The 25644-nt window shown below is 39.4% G+C and overlaps 2 protein-coding genes and 1 long non-coding RNA gene across 4 annotated transcripts; 2 read left to right on the forward strand and 1 right to left on the reverse strand.

The window, feature by feature from the left end:
- Positions 1–746: 746 nt before the first annotated feature.
- On the forward strand, positions 747–15735 carry LOC584371 (hypoxanthine-guanine phosphoribosyltransferase). Of its 2 annotated transcripts, none has more exons than XM_030990145.1 (7): positions 747–883; positions 5748–5854; positions 6867–7053; positions 9358–9441; positions 10382–10511; positions 11367–11443; positions 12631–15735. In XM_030990145.1, exons 1-7 carry the CDS (start codon positions 860–862, stop codon positions 12676–12678), a joined length of 657 nt encoding a protein of 218 aa, XP_030846005.1. In that variant the 5' UTR covers positions 747–859; the 3' UTR covers positions 12679–15735. The 2 variants fall into 2 exon arrangements, with proteins under 2 accessions (XP_030846005.1, XP_030846004.1); XM_030990144.1 differs by lacking the exon at positions 747–883 and adding an exon at positions 4003–4132.
- Positions 15736–16416: 681 nt separating this feature from the next.
- On the reverse strand, positions 16417–19810 carry LOC115925990. Its single transcript, XR_004064911.1, has 3 exons — positions 19801–19810; positions 19373–19374; positions 16417–16508 (listed from the first exon to the last, which is right to left on the reverse strand). It is a non-coding gene; the product is annotated as an uncharacterized LOC115925990 (long non-coding RNA).
- Positions 19120–25127, forward strand: LOC105436496 (proline-rich extensin-like protein EPR1). The gene is made up of 4 exons (XM_030990143.1): positions 19120–19420; positions 21491–21637; positions 22640–24304; positions 24352–25127. Exons 2-4 carry the CDS (start codon positions 21514–21516, stop codon positions 24609–24611), a joined length of 2049 nt encoding a protein of 682 aa, XP_030846003.1. The 5' UTR covers positions 19120–19420; positions 21491–21513; the 3' UTR covers positions 24612–25127.
- The last annotated feature ends 517 nt before the right edge of the window (positions 25128–25644 follow it).

The raw sequence follows: 25644 nt of genomic DNA on the forward strand, positions 1-25644 counted from the left end.
GCTCACGAAGCTATTTTTCGTTGTATGGTTGTCGAGTGGGAGTGATCCGACATTGGCAACGGGGAGTTATTGGTCTAGCATTTATAGTGATATGATTGGATTCAGAGTTTTGAGGCAGGATTGAGGTAGATTCGGTTAGTGCCTTATTATATATTGTATTGCAGGAGCCTGCGGAACACCAAGAGAATGTGTATTTAACAACTAAGACAAAAGCGAGACTTGACCTTAAAATTGACTTTTGGACCCTATATAGACTGACATTCTTCTGGCTATTGGCTACAAGTCACTAGACACTTTATTCACAATGACAATGGTAAAACAAACATTCACAGATTCAAAGGTTAATACTTAATACGGCGCATCTATGATTCCCTGGCTTGGAGGGGGCGCAAATCCGAAAATTCTGAAGCAAAAAAAGTTTATAATTTTCAGGTTTGAGTATGCTGTTTTGGCTATACAATTATTTTCTGACAACCAAAAAAGCCGACGCTTCTTCCTGTCTTCCGTACCCCCCCCCCCCCCCCATTCAATCATCTGTAAGGCCCGGGTATGTGCCCCTTTGCCCCCCCCCCCCCCCCCGGATCCGTCACCGTGCTTGTTTCCGATCCGGATTCTTGCAATCACTTTGAGCGCTGAATCGAGAGGAGATAAAAAAAAACAGGGCCTATTATATAAACCTATTCAAGGTGTAATTTGATTCTATAAGCCTATAAAGGCCTAGAACTAGTAGGCCTACATTAAACTACGCTTGACTTCAACTAGGCGGGATCTACATGACTAGTAGCAGTAATCATAGGAGCTTCACACCAAGAATTTATCACACTTAAGGATAGCAACTTGTTGATCTCAGCCCAGAATCATGGATGATATACCATATATTAAGGTAAGGACAAACATTATCTTTCTATACGACAGGTGGTTTAACTAGTGGAACGTGTTTATTTAACCGAGGAAAAATATAGCTGACCAAAATCAATCATTAAACATGCTGCATCAAATCAAACAATATTATCTCTCCAACTAAACTCAGGTAACTCAGGACAGTGAGATAATGACAACCTCTGTTTACTTATAATTATAAGCCTCATTATTACGCTACAAAGACTTAAACTAATAAAGAAGACATTTATAATTTATATTTAAATCTTTGATTGTCATTGCAGTTTCTTGATCTAGACTAAGACCCTACATTGTCATGTCTGTACCTAGACAGCAATAACCATCTGATTTGGGTCATTTCTTTAATAAAACTGACATTTGTCGTCATCGGAGGTCTAGTGGAGCCAGACGTAGTCTCAGTGGAACAACCGACGATTAGAGAGACTGAAGCTTTCGGTCTAGTCTGTACCTAGCTTTCAGAATTGATGTTTATCACCTTATATTCCGATCCTACGTCGAATCCACTTGAAGTTCAATTCTGTTCAAAATAACATTTAATTTTCTTCAATTAAGTAATATCCCCACTATTTACAAAGTCTTCTGTTTCCATGCGCATGAACAGCATAATGATACTAATTGAACTTAAAGTAGTATTGAGATCGACTGAGATCCAACCGTGGTCATAGCCAGCAATTTCAATAACAATTTGTAAGGACTCTCGTATACCAGAAGTCATTCTTCCCTGACTCGATCAGGCTTTGGAAGTTGCTACCTGCTGGATTTGTCTACTGGGCCTCCACTGAAGCTTTTAAGCAAGAGATACAAGACGTCCACCTTCGTTAGAAGGGGATGATGGATTTTTAGCTGCACAATATTGTAGAAGTTTTTAATTTGCACTGTACATTCACGACTGGCACCAGACCTGCCAAATAGTATACACCAGACGATGGACCTAACTTTTCCTGGAAGAAGAAGAATACTGAATTATAAGCAACGGCTAGGTATGATTTTGTTTGATGTGGTTGGATGCGGCTGAATGAATATTACGTAATCCGAGCAAAATAATTGCTGGGTAGAAAAAGAAATGGTTAGATAACTCCATGATACGAGGAAATAAAGAAAGGTGTATAAAAGAGCCGGAGCGACGGAGAGCGCGACAGAAAGTGAGGTACATGTATATAGGGAGGGGGGGGTGTAATATCGATGGGAGCAATGAAATCTCGTAGAAAGAAGATGAAGGCAGTGAGTGGCCAAGCGTGCATGGATTCAGCCGTTGAGGGAGCGGGGCACTAGCATTATGGGACATGGATTAGCTAGGGGATACGGTAGGGGCGGATCCAGCCGGCGGCAGGAGAGGGGGCCCAAGGTACTATATTAGCGGCGAAATAGCCGGCCGATAATTGCTACGTGGGGGGGGGGGAGGGGGGTGGGGAGGGAGTGGGGGTAGTGAGCACTGTTTTTTTCCTCTTTTTTTACTCCCGGAAATTTGAAAACCGCGCCGGCCGATAATTCGCTCCGTAGGGGGGGGGGCATCCTGGTAAAAAAAGACGTGTAAAAACATGTTAATTTTACCCTTTTTTTTAAGATGCCCCCTCCCCCTGGCGCTCAAGGGGGGGGGGGGGTAGTGAGCACTAATTTTCTGGGGGGAGCCCTCGAAAATTAGAAAAATCGTATCCCTTGAGCACCAGGGGGCAGGGGGGATCTTTAAAAAAAAGGGTAAAATTACGTGTTTTACACGTCTTTTTTTACCAGGGGGTGGGATCCGCAACGGGGATACGGTAAGGCCGGGTGAATCCAACATTTTGTATCCGAAGTCTCTTTCTCGTCGTTCCCCTCCTTTCCTTTCTTTTCGATACGTCATATGCCTCTTATGCCACTATAGAGGCCATCATAATATACTCCCGCGCCGGGAATAATCATCGGCAAGCTCATTGCGACGCCGCAAAGTAAGAATAATTATAAGGGAGGGGTTATTGTCAGACTTGACACTTCCGTCGGCGTCATTTTTTTCTGCGGCACAGATTGGGGCTTCTTTTTTTTAAAGAGGTCTTGATTTAACCCTAACCCTAACCCTAAACTTTCCCATAGGCTCAACCATGGGCGTCAATCCATACGTAATACATATTGTTCAGGGGGGGGGTGATAGCTATTCATTCATCCCCCCCCCCCCCTGAACAATAGGTATTACGTAAGCATTGACGCCCATGGGCTCAACACGCACCTAACCCAATCTGTGCCGCAGAAAAAAATGACGCCTCCTGGCGGCGTTTCACTAGTATGGCGCTGTAGCATTCTGCCAGGTATAGGCCTACCAATTTTCTTCACCTGGGTCGAGTTTGGTTCACTGTTTAATTTCTTGCAAAAGTAGTTGATCGTAGCGGGACTCGAACCGCGAATCATGATATACAGTACACCATCCGGTAACGTACGTAATATATTTAATGAAATATCCACAACATTTGTCAAAAAGCGTCGCGATAAAATGCAATATATCAGGGGGGCAGACCCCCCCCCCCCCCCCCCCCCCGATCCGCGATGTCTCTCCCCCTCGGCCTATTACCCCAAACAAAACAAATCACCATATGCAAGGTTTCTTCCAAAACCAAGCCTCCTATTTTCGAAAATGCTACATATGCTATCACTGCTTAATTGTGTTGTTCAATGTTGTTGTTGTTGTTCATCGTGTTGTTATTCTTGTTGTCGTCGTTGTTGCTGTCTTCGTTGTTGTTGCGGATGTTGTTGCGCATGTTTTTCTTTTCATGTTTTTTATGTAGGTCTACCATGCTTTACAAGTAGTCAAATTTGACCATAGAGATATATACTTAATTCTATGAATTTAATAGCCATTATACCAAACGAACAACAACAACAACAGTACCATTAAAAAGCGCGCGGAATATATTTCCGGCAGTAGTGAATACATGGACTATTCCATAGTATTGTAGGTAAAATTTAGGACTAAAATATTTTTTAAAAATTAATAATGAGTAATCAAAATATATTAAAATGACAACGATTGAAAATTTTGTGTAAAATATTATTTAATTTCAACATTGAATATGATGAGCAAAATAAGACATTTTTGATTATTTTTTTCTTTTTCATAATACCCCTTTCTGAACATAGATTAGCCTCATAAGAGTTCAAAGGTCAATATTTTATAAACACGATGAACGGGGAGACGCGCGAACGAATGGACGGTGAGCCTGCAGTCAAAATACCTAAGATTAGCAAGATGTCGACAATAATTTCTGTAAGTTTCCAGTTTGATTGGTTAAATTGTGCTTTTTTGTCTTTTTGTCAGGCTTTCAGAGCCAGCTGTTTAAACATCCTCTACACGTTCAGCTTTTCCATGTGAAGCTCAGCAGTCTACCCGGAAATTTGACCACATGATTTTGAAAGGCGCGAGATCGAGAGCCACGATTATTGTTGTCCGTTCGTGCATAGCGCATGCATGGATTCGCACGAATATTTCGTTGCATTGGCATTGCCATGATTATGAATGCATGATGAGCTTCATTTCATTCATTGGTTCAACCATCTTTTTAAAAATATGGCTATCTAGAATTCTACTAGATACTAGTCAGCAGTTAGGCGTGTAGCCAAGGCCGGGGGGGGGGAAGGGGCAGTCCCCCCCCCCCCCCAAAAAAAAAAAAAAACCGCTGTCCAAAAAGAGAGAGAAGAGAAAAAAGTGAGAGGACGTAGATCTAGGAGTAGGAAGAAAAACGAGCATAGATCTACTCCACAAAGAAACATTTTTGAACTTTCAGTTTCAGACAAGGATTGAGAGTCAAGAACGGTACACAATCGTCTTTTTTCTCTAGACTAGGCCTAGACCCTAGACTCTAGGCCTAAATAATTTAGATCTACATGTAAGTTAGATCTAGACCCTCTATGAACGTCAAAGCTTCCGCATTTTTGGCAAAAGGGGAAAACTCAATTAAGAGTAAGACGTGGATAAAGGATTAAGAATAAGAGTCGAGAACAGTAGGTCTACAACAAATCGTCTTCTTTCTCTAATAATTTAATTAAACGTCAAAAGCTTTCGTGCTTTGCGCGAGAGGGGAAAACGAATTCAGACAAGGAAGGATTATAAGAGTCAAGAATGGTACAACGAATTGTCTTCTTTCTCTAATAATTCGATGAAACGTCAAAGCTTCCGGGCTTGGCACGGGAGGGGGGAAACTAACCCCTCCCTGCACCCACCCCTGTAGGGAGCGCACTCTATAGGCTACCGGTAAGTCATTTGCACGCTTTGCATGCAAAGGTACTTCCATCTGTTATTAGTGCATAAAAACTGCCCTAAAGGGAAAATTCATCATCATAAAATTTCACCCCGAACAATTACTGAACAATATCCAATCCTGCATGTTTTGAGTTATTCGTGATAAATCAAATTTAATGAACAAATTCTTTAAATGCCTCGTTACAAATTATTTCATTCACCTGTTACAAACAATTGTATTTCAATAGTCGTAAGGCTAATTGCATACATTATGTGTTGTTAGGTAGGACAAGCCAAATTGTTTGTTCTACCTAGCAACAATTAATGTATGTAATTCGCATTCTGACTTTTGAAATACAATTATTAATAAAAGGTAAGTGAAATAATTTATAACGAGGCACTTAACAAAGATTTATGCATTGCATTGAATTTGATTATATCGCAAAAATGATCTATTCCAAGTGGGCCATCAGTGTCAATGCATGCAAGAATTGTACACACATCGGGTAATAATTTCATCAACTGCATTACAAGAAACTGAGTACATTGCACACACAGACTACCCATAGTGTGTCTTCACTCTTCAGTGTGTATAATTATCAATTTTTTCTGATAATGATGGAACATTCTGTCTTTTCTGCAGATACCAGACGACTATGAGGGATACAGCCTCAACACATTCTGCGTCCCGAGGCATTATGAGCAGGACCTGGAGAGGATTCTCGTCCCACAGGGAGTCATCGCCGATAGGTATGTACCCCTCCCTTCCCCCTTCCCCTCCCTTCCCCCCCCCCCCCCCCCCCCCCCCCCCCTCTCCCCTTCCCTCCTCTCCCCTTCCCTCCTCTCCCCTTCCCTCCCCTCCCCTCCCAGTGGAGATGGGCTTTAAAACACATCTAGCTCGCATGGGGAATATAACACTTTTTTGAAGGCCAACCATTCACAGGTGTTCAAACAACCATATGTGGAAACTGCTTTATGAATAATACCAGCATTATTCCAAGTATTTTTACGATCCTTTAATCCTGCCAGCTCTTGTATTTTACAGTGATTTGAATATTTCTGTGCAGACTGTGCTGAGATATTGGAGATTATTATCGACATAGATAGCATTGATTGTGAACAAAATACACGAGTTTAAGTGTATAATTTTACCAAACACCCAGAATAATCTTAATTTCAAGAGAGAGCCTTTTTTGCATTTTTTGCATTTTCCTTATCAAATTAACCGGTTGAAGCAGAAATTTCCAATTTTGGGTTTCAGCTCCCTATTTTGGGTCACTTTGGAGCAGAATACTCCTAAACATCTATTCTTCCTCATCATCAAAGATTACAACCTCTTTTATTTCCACCTTTTTCTCTCTCTCTCTTTACATTTTGGCAAGGATTGTTATAGGGAACTTAGGGAAGGAATAATCATATCAACACTGAGAATATAGAATATCTTGTGCTGCATTTTCTGGTAGGGTCAGAATCTTAGATTCAGTCATTTTCTTTCCCAAGAGATGTTACCTTCTTAATTGATCTACATTTGCCACACTCAACCCAGGTGATGTAAATGGGTACCTGGCAGGAATTAATTCCTTGAAATGCTGGAGCACTGTAGTGGCAGCTAGGCTAAAGCCGGGGTAATAATAAATGCGCCTCGGAATAGAATTTCTAGATAGATGGCGTCTATAGAAATGCCTATTATTATTATTATAGTTGTCATTATCGTTGAGGTCTGACCAAGCCTTTAATTTTTGAGAAAATGTTCATCTTACAGGACAGAGAGGCTTGCGAGGGATATCTTCGATGACATGGGAGATTCATCGGCTCTTGTCGTCCTCTGCGTTTTAAAAGGAGGCTACAAGTTCTGCTCCGACCTTCTAAACTACGTGCAAGCGCTGAACCAGAACGCTGGACGTTCTGTGCAGATGCGTATAGACTTCATCCGTCTCAAGAGTTATGAGGTAGGAAAAAAGGCCTCCTTCGCCCACCCCCCCCCCCCCCCCCCCCCCCCCCCCCCCCCCCCAGGGTGCTACAAGAATTTTTTTCACCACTTGCCCTGTCGGGCAAGTGGGTTTTCAATTTACTTGCCCAAACAATATTTCCACTTGCCCAAAACTTTAAAGCGAAAAAGGACTCGAGGTTAAAGCATTTATTATCTCGTAATGATAAGTTAGTGTTTTAGATAGCAAATTAATGCACATACATGTACAGTGTAACTGTACTGAATAATAACCTAATATGTCAAAGAAAATGGTCAACAAAGGATGGTTGAAGGTTTAAAAAACGCATTTTATTGATTCTCCATAAATAATCAGATTCACATGAATCTCGGCAAGGTAGAATGGTTCAAGCAGGTTTAAGTTTTTAATATTCAGTCATGTAAAAAAGCATAATGACCCTGTTGTAAAAAATATGATACAATTAAGTACGGACATTTTTATTTCATCATTCACTGCTATAAATATCATGCCAAAATTTGTAAATTCTTACTAAATAATAATATTGAAGATATTTTACGATAAATCTCGGATAAGTATGCGAAAACTAGACTAAACAACGTCGCTAAAACCATGAAAACAAAACAACAACGGCTTATATTCTGGGGGTCTCGATACTATTATCAAAATGACTCGCTCGGTCGGATCTTGAGACCGCAGTAATAAATTGAAAACGAGACAAAAACATTCATCTGATTTATATGAGCAGCGAGTTTTAAATAATATGTTCACAATCATTAACAGTCATTATGAATAAATATCAAACATTTGACTTTTTGTACTTACTAGAAAATCCCTGTTGTTTATTCCATTCCGATTCGCACGTGTTCATTTCCCTAGAATAATGACGTCATATTTGGCGTGATTCAACCAATCGGCAATCAGAGAATAGCAAAGGCCTGTCGGTGCGGCCTGCAGAGCTAGAGAGAGAGAGCGCGAATAAGCTCGCAGCTGGTACGATCGCGCTAGCTGTCTCTAGCTAGCTCACGGCCGGCCGTGCGTGGAGGCGGAGCGGCATTCATGGCTTGAAGTGTCACTGTTGCATGCGCGCTGAGCTAGCTGAGCTGGCTATAGCTGTCTGTGAAGTTTTTTCGAAATCGGAACGATCGCTTTTTTGCTTCTGGATTTTGACGACGGGTAAGAAGTTGACGGGTGAATGGTAGAGTTCTTGGACACTAGAAATTACTGTAAAAGTATCACTTGCCCGAATCGGGCAAGTGATAATTTGATTTACTTGCCCGACGGCTCAATTTGGTTGCCCCGGGACGTCGGGCAAGCGGGTTTGTCGCGCCCTGCCCCCCCTTCATCAAACCATTAAAGGGATTGGGTATCTTTGCCTCAGATTCTAAACAGAATCCTGGATTCAGCTCATGCTGCAATCATAATTATAAACCTTAAGGTCAGTCAGGAATCCAGTGACTTTTACAAGCCGATCGCCTGTCTAATTATCAAGATATCTATGATTGGAATTCGAAATTTCAAAAATCATTTTCCCAACAGTTTTGATAACACTAGTCTACAGTCTATTGGGGAAAATGAGTATGGTAAAACCGCTCACTCAAAGATGTTTACTTTTTTGAAGCACTTCATGATCATTTTGAAGGGATTCAATATTACACCATGTCACAGACGCTGATAACACATAGGGCCATGCATCTCAGATGTAGCATTGTTGAATGATGCCTTTGATATGTAGAGAAACTAGATCAAATGTTGAATAATTTTTAAAAAGTACTAGCTGTGAATTCCCTTCATCCATCTTACAGCCCCTATCAGGGATTTGCACACCCTGATAAACATAATGTCTCAAATCCTTACCTCAAAATGTATCTGTAGCAGCAAGATGAGTTTATTAAAGTACGGTACATTGTATGTGCAATATTTCACATCAAAAGGCTCTGTAGTTTTCTCTCTCTATGAGTGAAAAAAATTAAAGCCTTCCTTTCTTTAATCCAAGGGAGTGTTTCACAAAGACTAAGATCAACTTTAAGTTGGACTGAACTATGGCAGGCCATTTATGCCATTGGTTGCTCTCACCATTGGTCTCTAAATAATGATCTTAACATGATATTTTTTCCTTCAATAATGAACTACCGGTATCAAAAAATGTAAATTTTGTAAATTTGTGACCATATTTGTCCATCCCTTGAGAAACCAATGTTTAGAGGAACTAGTGGCACTTAATGTCGATCTTAGTCTTTGTGAAACACTCCCCAGGAATTCCATCACCAAGTCATCCCCCTTTGCATTGATCAATTTTTCTCTTAGAATGACAAGTCAACCGGTCAGATCCATGTCGTTGGAGGAGACAACCTGGAGAACCTGGAGTCAAAGAACGTCCTCATTGTTGAGGTATGGTGAATCTAGGTTTCCTTCAATACAGACACTGAACCTTCTTTCATTGATCCGGGGAGGGGGGGGGGGGGATTTCATAAAGCTGTTCCTACAGTTGCGGATGACTTTACAAACGACTTGTATATGAAGTTCCGGATAGGATGCCTAAAGTTTTCCCTGATGTTTTAACAAAGTGTGACTATATTTCCAATAACCTCAATTAAATTATGGCCAAAAATATACTTGCATTAAAAATGTTTGTTATAATAAGAATGTTAATCCACATCTGCACAGTTCAACTTTAGTTGATGCAGTTAAAAAATGATTGAGCATCCCATTTGGCTTTTCATATTTAAGTCATTCGTAAAGTCATGCGTAACTTTACGAACAGCTCTATGAAACACCCCCCCCCCCCCCTGCAATGATACAATTGCCTCTATTCCAATGGGAATTGATACCACTCTACATGTAAGTGACTAACATGTAGACTGAGGTCTAAGGTTTTGATTTATTCGTCAGTTTCCATGTGCTGTAGGTCATAATTTCACTAGCACCTGACTTGGTGGAACTACAACTAATGGGTTGACAAGTTCTCTAATTATAATTGTAACTAGTCACTAACGTCTCTAAATTGGCATCGCAGTGTAAAATATAAAACACAATTTTCATTTACAAATTAATATTTTTTTATTAAACATTTTTCCTTTTTCAAACTATGAAGGAGTGGAAAATAAGATTATTTGTTGCCAATTTGTGGATGGAATACTATTTATTTTAGAAAATAAGAAAATTCTGAACTGATATGTGTTAAACTAATTTGAAGCAAAAATTGCCTCTTGAAATCATGGCACCTCGCCAGCCCTATCCTGTTAGGGCTAAACAATATATCATGAAAGACAAATGTCACTGTCAATCACATGACACAACTTCATTTGTCTCCAATGTTCTCTCCATCCAGGACATCATCGATACAGGTCACACCATGCAGAGGTTACTAAAGGTCGTCGGAGGTCACAACCCCAAGGCGGTTAAAGTATGCAGTCTATTAGTTAAGAGGACTCCAAGGAGTATAGGATACAGACCCGATTGTGAGTAAAACACTACTGTTCATTCTGTTTGTTTATTCTTCAGTGTTAAAGAAAAGGTTGTGTTCTGGGAAGAGGCGAAGAAAATTTTGTGAGGGTTATCATTGTATTGCAAGTGTGGAAGAACATTACATACATGTAAATAATGTTCCCTGAAAAGCATGGCTCTTCAAATGCCTTGATATTCCAAGTATGGCATGTAACAACATAAAAATCGGGACCGATTTTAATGCCACATGTGTGTGTAGTCCCTTATACATCTTTCTGCTTACAGTGCTTGTAACCTTACCAAGACTGGAAGTAGAAGTCTCACCCTATTTTTGCAGCTACCCTATATCATTATACAAGCAGGAGAGTGTGTGTTTAGGGCGCTTCAAAATTATCATGAAGTGCCTCAAAAAAATTAAAATCTTTGTGTGCCCGGTTTTTACCATACTCATTTTCCCCAATAGACTGTAGTGTTATAAAAACTGTTAGGAAAACGTTTTTGAAATTTAGCTTTCCAATCATAAATATCTTGATAATCAGACAGGCGATCGGCTTGTAAAATTCATGGGATTCCTGACTGACCTAAAGCAGGTTTATAATTATCATTGCAGCATGAGCTAAATCCAGGATTTTGTTTTAGAATCTGAGACAAAGATACCCAATCCCTTTAATAGTTTGTTTTGTCTTTCACAATTGACAGATAAATTGGGTGCTACTGTATAAAATTAATGATATATCAAGCAGAAAGTGTGTATGGAGCTCTGATAAAGAACATGACGTAATTAGATTGCATTAACAAATTCACTTGTTATACCTGTTATAAGTTTTTTGCTAAAACACATTTTATCAAATTTGTTTTCTTGATCACAGACTGCGGATTTGAGATTCCTGATAAGTTTGTGGTCGGCTATGCTTTGGACTACAATGAATATTTCCGTGATTTAGGAGTAAGTATCATTTTCCTTATATTCCCCCTTATTAATTATGCAACTAATGGTCAGGTGACATGTACTATGTGGCAATTTGTAACACTACTCAAATTCCTAATTTCAAAATACGAGCTAAACACTATAATTATTCCTTCACCTAACCCTAAATCTAATCTAATGCCTTGTTTTAAAAACGGAGGTCCTAATCTAATTTTCTGGACTAATGTTTGAGCAAATGTCAGATCATCCCCTTCCCCCCCCCCCCCTTCCATAAAAAACTACATACTAATCCTGGAGTTTATAAACAAACTTGCTGTCAGCACTATTTTTTGTGAATTCCCAGTATTTGGAGTGCAATTCTACGCCAACAGAATGACACAAAATTACATTTAGATTTGCTTATTAAAATTAAGAAAACTGAGCAGGGGAATGTTTCACAAAAACTTAACTATGACATACCGTTTCTGCCACTGTTTGCTCACACCATTTACTGGCATTGGTCTCTCAAATGATGGTCACAAATCTACAGAATTTGTTGAGCTCATTAATGAAGGAAAAAATATTTTCTAAAGATCATAATGGTGAGAGGGCAACCAGTGGCATGAATGGCCTGCCATAGTTGGCCTGCCGTAGTTAATTCCAAATTAAAGTCCAACTTAAAATCAATCTTGGACTTTATGAAGCACCCCCAGTTTAATTGTGATGAGCAGCCATACATTTCCACCCAACAAATATATGTATTTGTAGCAGGCTATCATGATTATTATTTGTGGTAATTTATTTTCATGTAATTCCTTTACATGTACTTATAATTCTATAGGACCTATCGTTCTTCAGGAAGGTTTATTCCCCTTGCTGAATTCAAAATAGACCGGAGGACAACTGTATAGACATGTTGAGTACAAAATATATAGAAACTACCTGTTATATCAAAATACAGATGTATCCAGCAGGGTAACCCAATAGCACTATAGTATCCGTTCTAGGGTCTACCGTTATGTTATACGTGCCTAATCCTATTGCGATGTCTACAGTAGGATTCTGCATAGAAAAATAGCGCATGTTACATATTGTTCAGAAAAATGTCAAAATGAGAGCAATATTGCAACATGTTCCAGTGAGTAATAGGCCATTTTTACCAAATCTGTAGTTGCTAATGGGATAAACTCTTTATTACCTCCTCTCTGTTATCATTCTCCTCTCAGCACATCTGCATCATCAATGAAGAAGGGAAGAGGAAGTATGCCATCTAGAATGGAGGAGGATGTCATCTTAGTGTGCTAGGTGAGAGGTGGGAGGCACATGACATCATTATATGTTTATTCTACTGTGTAGAGATCAGGACGTTTAACCCCATGTACCACAGCCGAAAAGGATCCCGACCATCGCTGCTTTTCCTTGTCATGGTATCTTAACCTGTCTGTAGTGGCCCCTTTATACAGTCAAACCTGCTTTAGTGACCACTTGTCTACAAGGACCACATTTTCAGTTTCCCTTGAAAATGGTTTCTCATTGAAACATGTACTATAGGAACCTGTCTACAAAGACCACTTTTTGTGTTTCCCTTTGGAGGTCGCTATAGACAGGTTTGACTGTGTCTTTATTTGTTTTTGGGTGGTCTTTATAGACAGGTTTTGCTATGTTTATTATTATTATCATCTATATTATAAAGATCTGGAGGTTTTACCCGCTATATAGCCAGTACTGATATCGATCTCTGCTGCTCTTTTATATGGAGAGGCTTATTTGAAAAGCGCCACTCCTGACTATAGAGGCATCAGTAAGTTTTTGGTCTTTATAGACAGGTTAGGATATGTTTATTGTCCAGTGAAAGAATCTTACCCAGGTGCAGTTAATACTGATACAAATGTTTTTCGCTTTTCTATATGGAGATGATTATTTAAACTGGTAACACTTCTCTAAAGTGGGCACATTCAAAGTTATTTCTTTCAGATGGCCACTATAGACAGGTTCGACTTTTTTGTCATACAGGAAAGAAATCATACCAAGTTTAGCAAATTCTGATATCAAACTTTCAGCTAGTCTATATTACAGTGCCTCTTGGAAAAGGTCATCCCTCCTTTATACATCTTCAAAGTTTCTTTCAAAAGGCCATTATAGACAGGTTAGACTGAAGTGTATTGTACAGTGCCTAGGTCCAAAGTATACCCATTGTGCAGCTTTACCAAACGTTAGTCTTTACAACTACAGGTATTCTATACTGAAATGCCACTTTAAAAAGGCCACCTTAATTGTTGATATTTGGCCTTTATAGACATGTTTGTCAGTTTGTTCAACAAGGTTATTGTGCTGTGTTGAGGTCCAGAAGTTTAACCCCAGTGTACCGCTGTTCTATATCAAGGTAATTCCTTAGAAAAATCTTCCATGTTTGTAGTAGACCCCATATGATGTTAGATGCAGATGGCCTTAATAAGCAGGGTTTTCTATAGAGGTCTCGAAGTCTTACCCCATTTTTGCAGCTACCCTATATCATAACACAAGCAGGAGAGTGTGTGTATGTGTGTGTTTAGTGTGTTTCTATACAGAGTCTTTGCAATTGTGAATAGAAGTATTTTATTGTCCAGACAGTTGTACTTTTGCTAAAGGTTAAACATCCATTTGCAGGTCAAAGATTTCCAAATGTCAGGACTTGGTTCATAATTTTCTCTTAACATTGAGCATTAATGATACTCTTCTTCCTGAGCACTTGGAATGAATGAGTCATTGACATGTTCAGGGTCTGTTTCATAACAAAATGTGTTCACTAACAATACAAGAATGTAAGGTTCTGAAATAGCATCATGTTATAGACTTTTTTTTTTAAGCTTTGGCAATTGTCATTGATAATGCATATCTGTTGTTAAATTGAATTGAATAGAAAAGGTAAAAGATATTAACACATGACCAATATCTGTTATAACACTGTATAATATTGTTGCCATGGTCGACACTTGACAAACTAGCGATCTCTGTTTCATGAGAATAATTTTTGTAGACGGGTATTAACTTAAAAGTGTTTTTGTGTTTATGCAAGATTTAGGGATTCAAGGAATAACAAAATTAATACTTGTTTACCTTTGAACCCCATTTTTGGACATCTGTATTAACCGCCATTGATTCATAATGGTTAGACATGATTAGAACGATGAATGTAAAGGCTGAACCCTGTTCTCAGTTTATTCACCATTTAAAATTGTTTGGAAACTATGCCATTTATGTTATGAATTGTAAGTTGGCTTTCTGGGCCCCATTTCACAAAACTTGTCATCGGTGACAAATGACAGTTTTTGTTGTAAGCTAGTGAAATCCTTGTTTATCAGCAGATTTGTCACTGATCTTTGTCATTTTTCATTGAAAAATGGCTTTGTGAAACGGGGCCCTGGTCTACCTATACACCAGGGGGTAGACCTCCAGTTGCGTCTTGTGGACGTTGGCTTTCAAAGTCGGTCTCTAGACGCAGATAAATCATCTCTGATCATATCTGTGAAAACAGTACTCTAATGACAATGAAATATTCTTTCATGAACAATCTATAAGCATTGCATGTTCAGTCAACTTCTGTCTTTTTTGGGGGTCATTAAAGCATTTCATTCTTTCTTTCTTTCTTTTCATTTTTGTTATAATATATTTCCTGCATGAAAATTTCACCTTACTTTATGCTTTTGCTTTTGCTGTACCTTTTTGTCAATCAAATTTTTGAAAAATCATTCGGGTTCTCCTTTTGTTGGACAATTATTTTCACTTTTTAATGAGCTGTACACAAGACTCTTAGAATGTATGAAGACATCTCTCACTCTGTTCACTCATCACATACATTTGTCTTTTTATTGGCAGAGTACAGGGTTATTTTAACAAGTGTTGCATTGTTAGGAAGGCTTGGTCATAATAGCAATATTTGAGTATTATCCATAAAATCTGAAGACAGATTTTATGTCAAGTTGCCCATTCCATTTGTATCTTATAACACAGCGTTAACGTCTTTGTGACTCTCAACAGATGAGATATTTTCACAAGAGCCAGAATGACATTATCTCTATGTGAAGTTCATATTAGATAACGCCTTTTTGACGCTCGGCAGACAATATCTTACTGTACGTGTAACCTATATTACCTCCATATTCATTACTATTAATTCTTTTTGCAGTCACGGCAAAATGCCATTTTAGTTCAAATTGGGTGTTCTCTAGAATGGTACTATAATGGTTAGATTAGTCTTTGTGATGTGAAATCATGGAATGTATCTTGATTCATTTGTAGCAGAATCAAAGTGTGACAGAAAAATTATTAAAATGAATTGGAATTACAAACCACTCGGATTTATTTTGTCCTACATCTAGTCTTATGACATTTTTAATTTTTAGTGTGAAATATTGTTTTAACATAAAAATGATCGCATTGTGAAAGAGATTTAAACTGTCAAATGGCATTGGAGTGATAATATACATCTAGTTCATAAGAATCATTGTGTATGATAAGGTTTTGGAATCCTCAGAATGGTTATTAATAATGAACCAAATCCTACTTGTAATCACATACAGTGCAAAAACAAGCACACAGATGTGTACATATGGGACTACGAGGGAAATGGGACCAAATGAAAATGTAGCATTAAACTTTTGTTCAAAGTTTTAAAGTACATGTATATTTCTAGATACATGAAGGCAATTCATGGGTAAGACTTTTCATATAAAATTGCTAGTATGATGTTCTTCCTTGTAAGAAAATACAGAATGAGGAAGCTCACAATTTAATGTTCATATCGACCAGAATCCATTCCTCTTTAAGATGTGTTATAAAACCTTATAGGTGATGAAAACATGATGGCAAATACAGTCAAACCTGGTTTAGTGACCACCTGTCTACAAAGACCACATTTTTTGCTTCCCTTGAAATTGTTTTCTCATTAAAACATGTAATAAAGGAACCTGTACATAAAGACCACTTTTCTTGTCTCCCTTGGGTGGTCTTTATAGGTAGGTTTCATGTAGGCTACTTTTAAACAAATAAACCAAAAATTACCGGAGTCGACTTCAATTGCTTGTCCAGTAAAGAATGAAATGTAGCAACAATACACTGATGTAATCTAAAGGGTATTGAAATTGCCCTTGATACGGATTTCACGAAAGTCTGCGATTATTTCAGTGATGGGTGTTTCATATATATACAGTGAAACCTGTATATAAAGGCCACCCTAGGGAGTCACGAAAAGTGGTCTTTATAGACAGATGGGCTTAATGTACAGGATCTTTTAGTATACGTTTCACCAAGAAATTTCTATTCAAGGGATAAAATGTGGTCACTGTAGACACGTGGACACTTGAGCAGGTATCTCCTTATTACCATTGCCATTTCATGTACTCTTATTCTACTAATCATGCTATATATGTTTTGTCATCATGTACAGTGCATTAATCTTGTATACCTTGGTTCTTTGCGCTGGACTGTGTACCTTAGAAGTGCAGTGAGCATAAAAAGAAAGTACTAGCTATTTTAAAGACACCCGTTAGTTTGCAGATTTTGTCATTTCTAGTTAGTCCACCGTTTTTATGGGATGCCAAGTGTAAATCCATTTTCTGTCTATAGTAATCTAAGAATTATGATAAATTTTATTTGATAGGTGTTACGTTTGTTCAAAGAGAAAGAGAGAATAATTAATCAGTACAGTTGAGGTGATGAAACTGAGCAAATCTATTATGGAAAAGTGTGAGTGTGGGGGAGGGGTGAATGAATCGGATATGAGGGACCGTTTTATACTCAAATTCAAACATTTTAAACTGAAGTTTAAACTTAACAATGAGCTTAAGCTCCGTCTAAACAATTTAGACGGTCGAGGTCTATTCTAAGTAATAGGCCATTTTCGTTATGTAACCAAATATATTCATCTTTTTGAAGGGCCATGATAAAAATTATTTCATTCACTTTTTACTGATGATCATATTCAAATAGTCAAATTGCATATATAACATGTTGTTAGGTAAGTCAAGCAATTGTGTTTGTCTGACCTAGCAGCACCTAATATATGCAATTCGCATTCTGACTATTGAATTACAATTATTTTGTAACAGGTGAATGAAATGACTTGTATCAAAGCACTTGAATAGGACGTATGCATTAAATTTGGTTCCATTACGAAAATGGTACATTACATTTAACTTTAGAATCCGTCGGGTTTACCAGAATTGATACAAAACAGGCCATGTAGTTTGAGGTGGGGATCGGATGGATGAGGCAGAAAGATATGGGGTGAAGTGGGTGAATAGAAGAGGAGGTATTTGGCTGGAATATCATTACATAAGATCATTGAAATAAGTGTAGCGGCCGTTGACATTTATATGAGATATTATTAATATTTATAAAAATACAAGCGTCCAAGATCTAAAATTCAACAATATTAAAGATCATTAAAGTCTATCCTGTGTTAATTCATTTAAATCATGAAAAATATTGCCAAGATGAAGATAAGCATTCAAAAAATACTGATGTTACTGTACACTGTTAGAACAAGTATTTAAATTAAAATTTTACGGATTACCATATGAATCACACAACTGTTGGTTAAACTTTAACCAAAATTTGATTCGTGGTTGATTACAAATTTTAATCATTATTTGTTAAAAAAATTTGCTCAATGTTGGTTAAAATGGAGTTGATTAAACTTAAACCATTTGTTGATTTAAACTTTAAAACAAAAATTTAAAAAAAATTGAAGAGGAGGTAGATAAAATGAATGGCCTGCATTCTACCAATTCATTCAATCCCCACCCTGCATGGGTATAAGATTATATTCAACAGTTTAGGAACGGTAAATTTATACCTCAGGCTATCTTCCTTTGTTAAACCCGATTTCGAAGAAAACAAATTAAACCCAGTGTGAGGTTTAAATTTAAGAATACAGGCCAATGAGTTTAAGACAGAGAAATGGGGAAAACAAGTTAATGAGTGGGAAAATGAAGAGAATGAGGCGGGAATGAGTTAGGAAAATCTAGACGGAATTAAGCGGATGAAAGAAACTGGAAGTTGAACCTAAGTCTGAGTAACGAAAAGAGGGGTGCAATGAATGAGAGAAAGGGGGGGGGGGTATTACATTTAAGAGTTTGAAAGAGAGATAGTCGACGGGGATGAGTACGACATATGAGAAGTATCTGGATTATAAATGCCCTCTTTTAAACTACACACGTACTGTAGTACAGTAGAAGGTTTGAGATATGAGGTGCCAAGCTGGTGCCAAGATTCTTAATCATACAATTGGCAAGTGCAAGATAATTTGCCGTTTGGTGTTCCACACAATACTAAATATTACGGTATTTGATACCAAAGGTATTAATATCTACCTTGGTCTTTGTTTCAATCCAAGCTGTCGAAGACCCCCAAAATTAATGCATTACTAGATTTTAAAAATTGGTATAATCTATGATGGAGCTGTAACCTATAAGACAACATAGATCGGACTTCTATTTTTTTTTCTTCACAGACGCTCTGGTCAAGAGACCTTCATCAAAGTGGACCTTTCGATGAAGTTCTTTTGACCGGGTCTCCTTTGTGTGTGAGAGAGGGGGAGAGAGAGAAAGAGAGGGGGTGAGAAATATATACTTTCCCACCCTTTATTAGGCTGAGTAATATCACCAGCTGGTTTTATTTCCTCTTGATGTGTGCGTGTGTGTGTGCGTGCGTGCGTGTGTGCGTGTGTTTTAAGTATTGTTATTATGATAATATAACAATAAATGGTAGGGCCATACTTATCCAGGGTAGCACCACCAGTACTTCAGTATTGTATTAAAACTGTACTTCCGGACTGCCATGCAATCATAATTATCATTGGTCAAAAATAGCCAATTAGTTATACGTAGTGGTCAACCTGAAGCTATATAAGGCGGCATTGAAAGTGTATCACTTTGATTGTTCACTGATCACTGTGTAGAGCTTTCAAGAACTTTGAATACTTCAAACTTCTGGGAATATTTTTCTGTAAGAAAATACAGAGGCGATAGCACGGAGGTAAGACAATATTTTGTAATCTTTACATTATTGATAAATGAATTCCTTTTCATGTTCGTTTGTTTTGTAATTGTTGAATCTGTTGGTTTATTTTTGGTTTTGTGGAACTTTAAGTCCAGAATCAATGAATTTCCTTATGATTTTCTTTCTTTTTTTAAAGTATTTACTTGTCTGTTACATTTGCATTTTTTGTATTAAACTTAGAATTTAAGATGTGGTTTAGTAAACTGAGTGATCATCGGGTTTCATTTCTCATGATAAATTTCAAACAGAAAAAATGTATGATCATCGCAACGATTAAATAATCTGGACCTAAGGTTATTTTCAGTAGCTCTATCCTCCACATTTTGAAATGTACGAATATTAAAGCGACATGTTACGTAATCCGAATGCCTATGACTTTTATGTAGGAAATATATAGAATAGGGTATACCAATTGCACTTGACTTGATATCGTAAAGTGTTATTTTCTTTGCGTCGCCTTTTCTGGTATGATCGATATCTTTGAGCCCAAAAATATCTTATATTAATCCCGATCTATCATTCCTTTATTACTTTAGTTTGTTTTTTTAGAAGAAAAAAGATATATTTGACCTCATTTGAGTAGGAGCCAACCACTTGGATTGGCCTATTTGGGACTCTCTTTACATTTACAGTGCGACCCCCAAAAACGAAACCGAGAATTATATCGATGTTTTATCATAACTTAGTACATTTATAATTAATAAATGACACATTATTTGGAAAGCTGAGGAGATCCTCCTCTTTCATTTGATGCAACTCATATTTCACGCATGAGTGATTAAAATGGATTTGAAGAGAGGAAACCAAAAAGTCATTTGGCGGACGGTATCTGAATTTCAAAGAGAAAATCACATTTCTAGAAAGTTGGGTTCCTGCCCTTTCATATGACACCTCAATCAGGAAAAATGAGCAAGCAATGACAAAGTTCTGTTTGTTTTAAGTAGTGCTTGCATTTCCATAATTTTATCAAACGAATTCGTTTTCATTTGCTGCCTGCCGTAGCAACAAACAGAATTGACAAAAGACTTAACTCCGTCTTGTTGACAATCAGCCATGCATGAAGTCTTTCGTCTACGGCCGATTGTCAACCGACGGAATCGCCCTGTTGAAATAAAATTAAATCAAATCAATATAATCAGTAGTACAGGAACGGATGGTATGATCTGCTGCCAACAATCGGTGTTTCACATCCGGGCTTTATTTCGTCCAAAATTTAGGGTTAAAGATAAAGACCAGTTATGGACATGCGGTTGCATTGTAAAAGAAAAGATTTGGAATCGATCAGGAAAGGTTGATAATCTAGCATATAAGTATTGGTGTGTACTGTATGCAAGGTTCTGGAATTATCAAAATGATAAGAAAGTTGGCCCAGTCTTGGTAAAGTTACAAGCACTATACACAGAAGTATGTATATAGGACTACGCATACGTGCGTTATATCTATCAGGTCCAAACAGATATAATAATCTACCAAATATATCAATTAGTAGGCGGTTTCTCGGCAAAAGTTGTATGATCACGTATTAGTCAAATCATATTCATTCACATGATTGGTAATAAGAGCTTCCATTTCATTTTTTTAGATGGGGGGGGGGGGCGTTTCCAAAACTGGTCTTTACCTTTAAGGTTAGAATTTTAAATTGAATTTCAGATTAGATTTAGGGTTATGGTTAGGATCACGTATGGTGTTCAAATCGTTAGTATATGAAATTGGCCGCGATTCAAATGTATTCGTAGCATACCTATCTGAGCAGCAGAAAAACAATTTGACCTTTTTGGACTCCCTTGCAGGGAGTGTGGGCATAACCAGCTGTCAACGATTATAGACCTTTATTCATTTGTACCAGGAATGGCTATTGTTTGCAATTACACAATATTATTGGCCCTACCAGACAAAATAGTTCAAAATAACCTAACACCTTTTGACTTGACCCTTTACAGCATGTTTACAGCATTATCACGTTTTATGACACAATGGGAACTTACCGTTGAAATATGATAGATTTCCAATAATATTATAATTGTACTTTATATCCCATATTTTTAGTTGAAACACTAACATAATAGACGATGGAGGTCATTCGCAGGAGCCTGTTACTATTGCTTGGATTAATTTCAGCGTGGTCACCACCTGTTCGCTCTCAGAACAGCAAAGAAATGTCTGCACACCTCCATACGGGACCAGGAGATTTAGGTATAAGATTTTTTTTTTTTTTTTTTTAGATCTTATGTAATTTCACCATTCATCATCATTTGAGTTATTACACAACTACCTTTCATATAAGAGCCACATCGTTGTCCTTTGCTAGGTCCCTCCCGGTACATGTGTCATTCAGCATGTCAGTGGATAGTCCATGGCCTAATGGCCCTCACTGCCTGCACTCACAGTCTGCTGAATTAGTGTCATTAGGGACTTTTAGATTTGCACAACGACAACGTGGATTGCTACGATCGACGTCCTTTTATGAATGGACGTCACACGTATCAGTCCACGCAAATCTAAAAGTCCCTAATGTATCCCCACGTGTACTTGCCTTGCACCTCCCCACACCTGTACGCAGCCTGCTAACACTGCAGCATGACTGACCCATGGTAGATCAGGGACCTGTTGTATAAAACTTACCATTAATCACTCTGCCATCGATGGTAACTACCATGGTAACATTGCTCAACAGCCAATCAAAATCAAGTATTCCATGAAAGTTACCCTCAATGATAAGTTTTATGCAATGGGACCCTGATCCTGCAGGGAGTGTCTCATTTTGGTCTTTGAAAATATACATGTATTAGGTAGTAATATAACTGATATAAAGCTTACGAAATTACTTTCTCGAATATGAGGTGGCAATTACAAGTTTGGGGCACTGTTTCATAAAATTTGTTTATCAATAACAGCTCTCACAATTTGTTAAAAAATTAAATTGCCAACAAGTTTCTAACAGCCCATTTGAAGAGGAACAATGGATCAGTGGTAGAGCAGTTGTCTCGAAACCGGGAGGGCCCAGGTTCGAAGCCAAGTCGATGCGCTAGTGGTAAGACGTTAGTCAACATTACCATCAAGTCTCTCGGAGAGGACATTGTTGCTCATCATTTTACATGGTAAAAGAAACCGCTGCGGTTTCCCATTTCATTTCATTTCTTAATGAGCCTTTAATCATTTAACTTTTGTGCTGTTTTTCGTTAACAATACCAACAGCCCAACTAGATACAGTGCCATGGTACAATAACGAGCAACCGCCACCACCGCCCTCCGGGCACGGTAAGGATCTGATGCCACCTCCTCCTCCTCCGCCGCCACAGTCTCCCTCCCATCAACCAATCTCTAAGTACGGTAACGAGCAACCGCCTCCACCCCCTGCCCAACCAATCTCTGGGTACGGTAACGAGCAACCACCTCCTCCCTCCCACCGACCAATCTCTGGGTACGGTAACGAGCAACCACCTCCTCCCTCCCACCAACCAATCTCTGGGTATGGTAACGAGCAACCACCTCCTCCCTCCCACCAACCAATCTCTGGGTACGGTAACGAGCAACCGCCTCCTCCCTCTGCCCAACCAATCTCTAAGTACGATAACGAGCAACCACCTCCTCCCTCCCATCAACCAATCTCTGGGTACGGTAACGAGCAACCGCCTCCTCCCTCTGCCCAACCAATCTCTAAGTACGGTAACGAGCAACCACCTCCTCCCTCCCATCAACCAATCTCTGGGTACGGTAACGAGCAACCGCTTCCTCCCTCTGCCCAACCAATCTCTAAGTACGGTAACGAGCAACCACCTCCTCCCTCCCATCAACCAATCTCTGGGTACGGTAACGAGCAACCGCTTCTTCCCTCTGCCCAACCAATCTCTAAGTACGGTAACGAGCAACCACCTCCTCCCTCCCATCAACCAATCTCTGGTTACAGTAACGAGCAACCACCTCCTCCCTCCCATCAACCAATCTCTGGGTACGGTAACGAGCAACCGCCTCCTCCCTCCCATCAACCAATCTCTGGTTACAGTAACGAGCAACCACCTCCTCCCTCCCATCAACCAATCTCTGGTTACAGTAACGAGCAACCACCTCCTCCCTCCCATCAACCAATCTCTGGGTTCGGTAACGAGCAACCGCCTCCTCCCTCTGCCCAACCAATCTCTAGGTACGGTAACGAGCAACCGCCTCCTCCCTCTGCCCAACCAATCTCTGGGTACGGTAACGAGCAACCGCCTCCTCCCTCCCATCAACCAATCTCTGGGTACGGTAACGAGCAACCCCTCCTCCCTCTGCCCAACCAATGTCTAGGTACGGTAACGAGCAACCGCCTCCTCCCTCCCATCAACCAATCTCTAAGTACGGTAACGAGCAACCCCCTCCTCCCTCTGCCCAACCAATGTCTGGGTACGGTAACGAGCAACCGCCTCCTCCCTCCCATCAACCAATCTCTAAGTACGGTAACGAGCAACCCCCTCCTCCCTCTGCCAAACCTATCTCTGGGTACGGTAACGAGCAACCGCCTCCTCCCTCCCATCAACCAATCTCTGGGTACGGTAACGAGCAACCCCCTCCTCCCTCTGCCCAACCAATCTCTGGGTACGGTAACGAGCAACCGCCTCCTCCCTCCCATCAACCAATCTCTGGGTACGGTAACGAGCAACCCCCTCCTCCCTCTGCCCAACCAATCTCTGGGTACGGTAACGAGCAACCGCCTCCTCCCTCCCATCAACCAATCTCTAAGTACGGTAACGAGCAACCCCCTCCTTCCTCTGCCCAACCAATGTCTAGGTACGGTAACGAGCAACCCCCTCCTCCCTCTGCCCAACCAATCTCTAGGTACGGTAACGAGCAACCCCCTCCTCCCTCCCATCAACCAATCTCTGGGTACGGTAACGAGCAACCCCTCCTCCCTCTGCCCAACCAATCTCTAGGTACGGTAACGAGCAACCGCCTCCTCCCTCTGCCCAACCAATCTCTAGGTACGGTAACGAGCAACCCCCTCCTCCCTCCCATCAACCAATCTCTGGGTACGGTAACGAGCAACCGCCCCCTCCCTCCCATCAACCAATCTGTGGGTACGGTAACCAGCAACAGCCTCCTTTATCCTCCATACCAATGTTTGGGTACGGAAAGGGGCAAATGCTTACTTCGGCAACGTGCCAAATTAAAGATTACGATGCTTATGCTCTGAGAAAAATCTATAAAACAATATTTCGGTCGTGTACCAGGATATGACACTGATTGTGTAGTGATAAATTCCCTTTCCTCCCTGGATTGTCTAATAAGTTGTAATATTGTCTAACACAAGGAGAGGTGAATATTTGCATTGATTCATTTTGAGAAGATCAACAAACTTACCGTTAGGGCCACTACAAATCTAGATGTTGCACCGTTTCCCTTATTGTATTCAACAGCGTTATCTATATTAACTTGAATCGTGTTAAACGAAACCTGACGCCTTACAATACTGTAAATAAATATCGTATTCAAAAACAAATTTCTTCCAATACATGACTTGTGTTTGAAGTTTACTCTTAGATACTGTTTGATGTAAAGTTTTTCTCTCTCTTCAATTTTATTAAATTTGCTTTTCCTTAGCTTAAGTTATTCACTGCATATTTAATTTGCAAAGAACATTGTTATAATTACTACCTCAATTGTTATTAAACACCGACCTAAACTCAGACATTTGATTGTGTTATCATTTATTCTTGCATTTGGCTTCAATTTTGGTCTACCCTGAGAAATGAGATCCATATAAAATGTTGTATGTTTTATGGATGTGCGTTTGTGGGAGTTTGTGTGTGCGTGTGCGAGTGTGTGTGTGTGTGGTGTGTGGGTGTGTGTATGTGGGTGTGTGTGCGCGCATGCACTCGAAGGAAGAATGTCTGCGAAATGGAGGGGGTAGATGGAAGGTGAGTGTGAGTGGTGGTGCGTTACGTGCATAAATTATAATCTGTGTGATATAGAGGGACTAAGAGAGAGGGTAAAATAAAGCGCGCAAGAGAGAGTCGAGAGATAGAGGGGGGGGGGGAGAGACATAAGGCGTTGTCACAAAGAGGCCAAAAATCCGGATTTTAGTTATCCTCGTAATTGCTGTGTGTCATCAATTATCCCATTTAAAATCCTCTAACAAAGCAAGAAAATTCTCCCTTGAAAGGATTTTTCAAGGGATTTTTTAAGGGATTTTTCTGTGTGACAACGCCTAGTGACAGAGAAGAAAG

Source organism: Strongylocentrotus purpuratus, unplaced genomic scaffold (assembly GCF_000002235.5).
Source record: "Strongylocentrotus purpuratus isolate Spur 01 unplaced genomic scaffold, Spur_5.0 spur5_scaffold_19, whole genome shotgun sequence".
Taxonomy (NCBI): domain Eukaryota; kingdom Metazoa; phylum Echinodermata; class Echinoidea; order Camarodonta; family Strongylocentrotidae; genus Strongylocentrotus; species Strongylocentrotus purpuratus.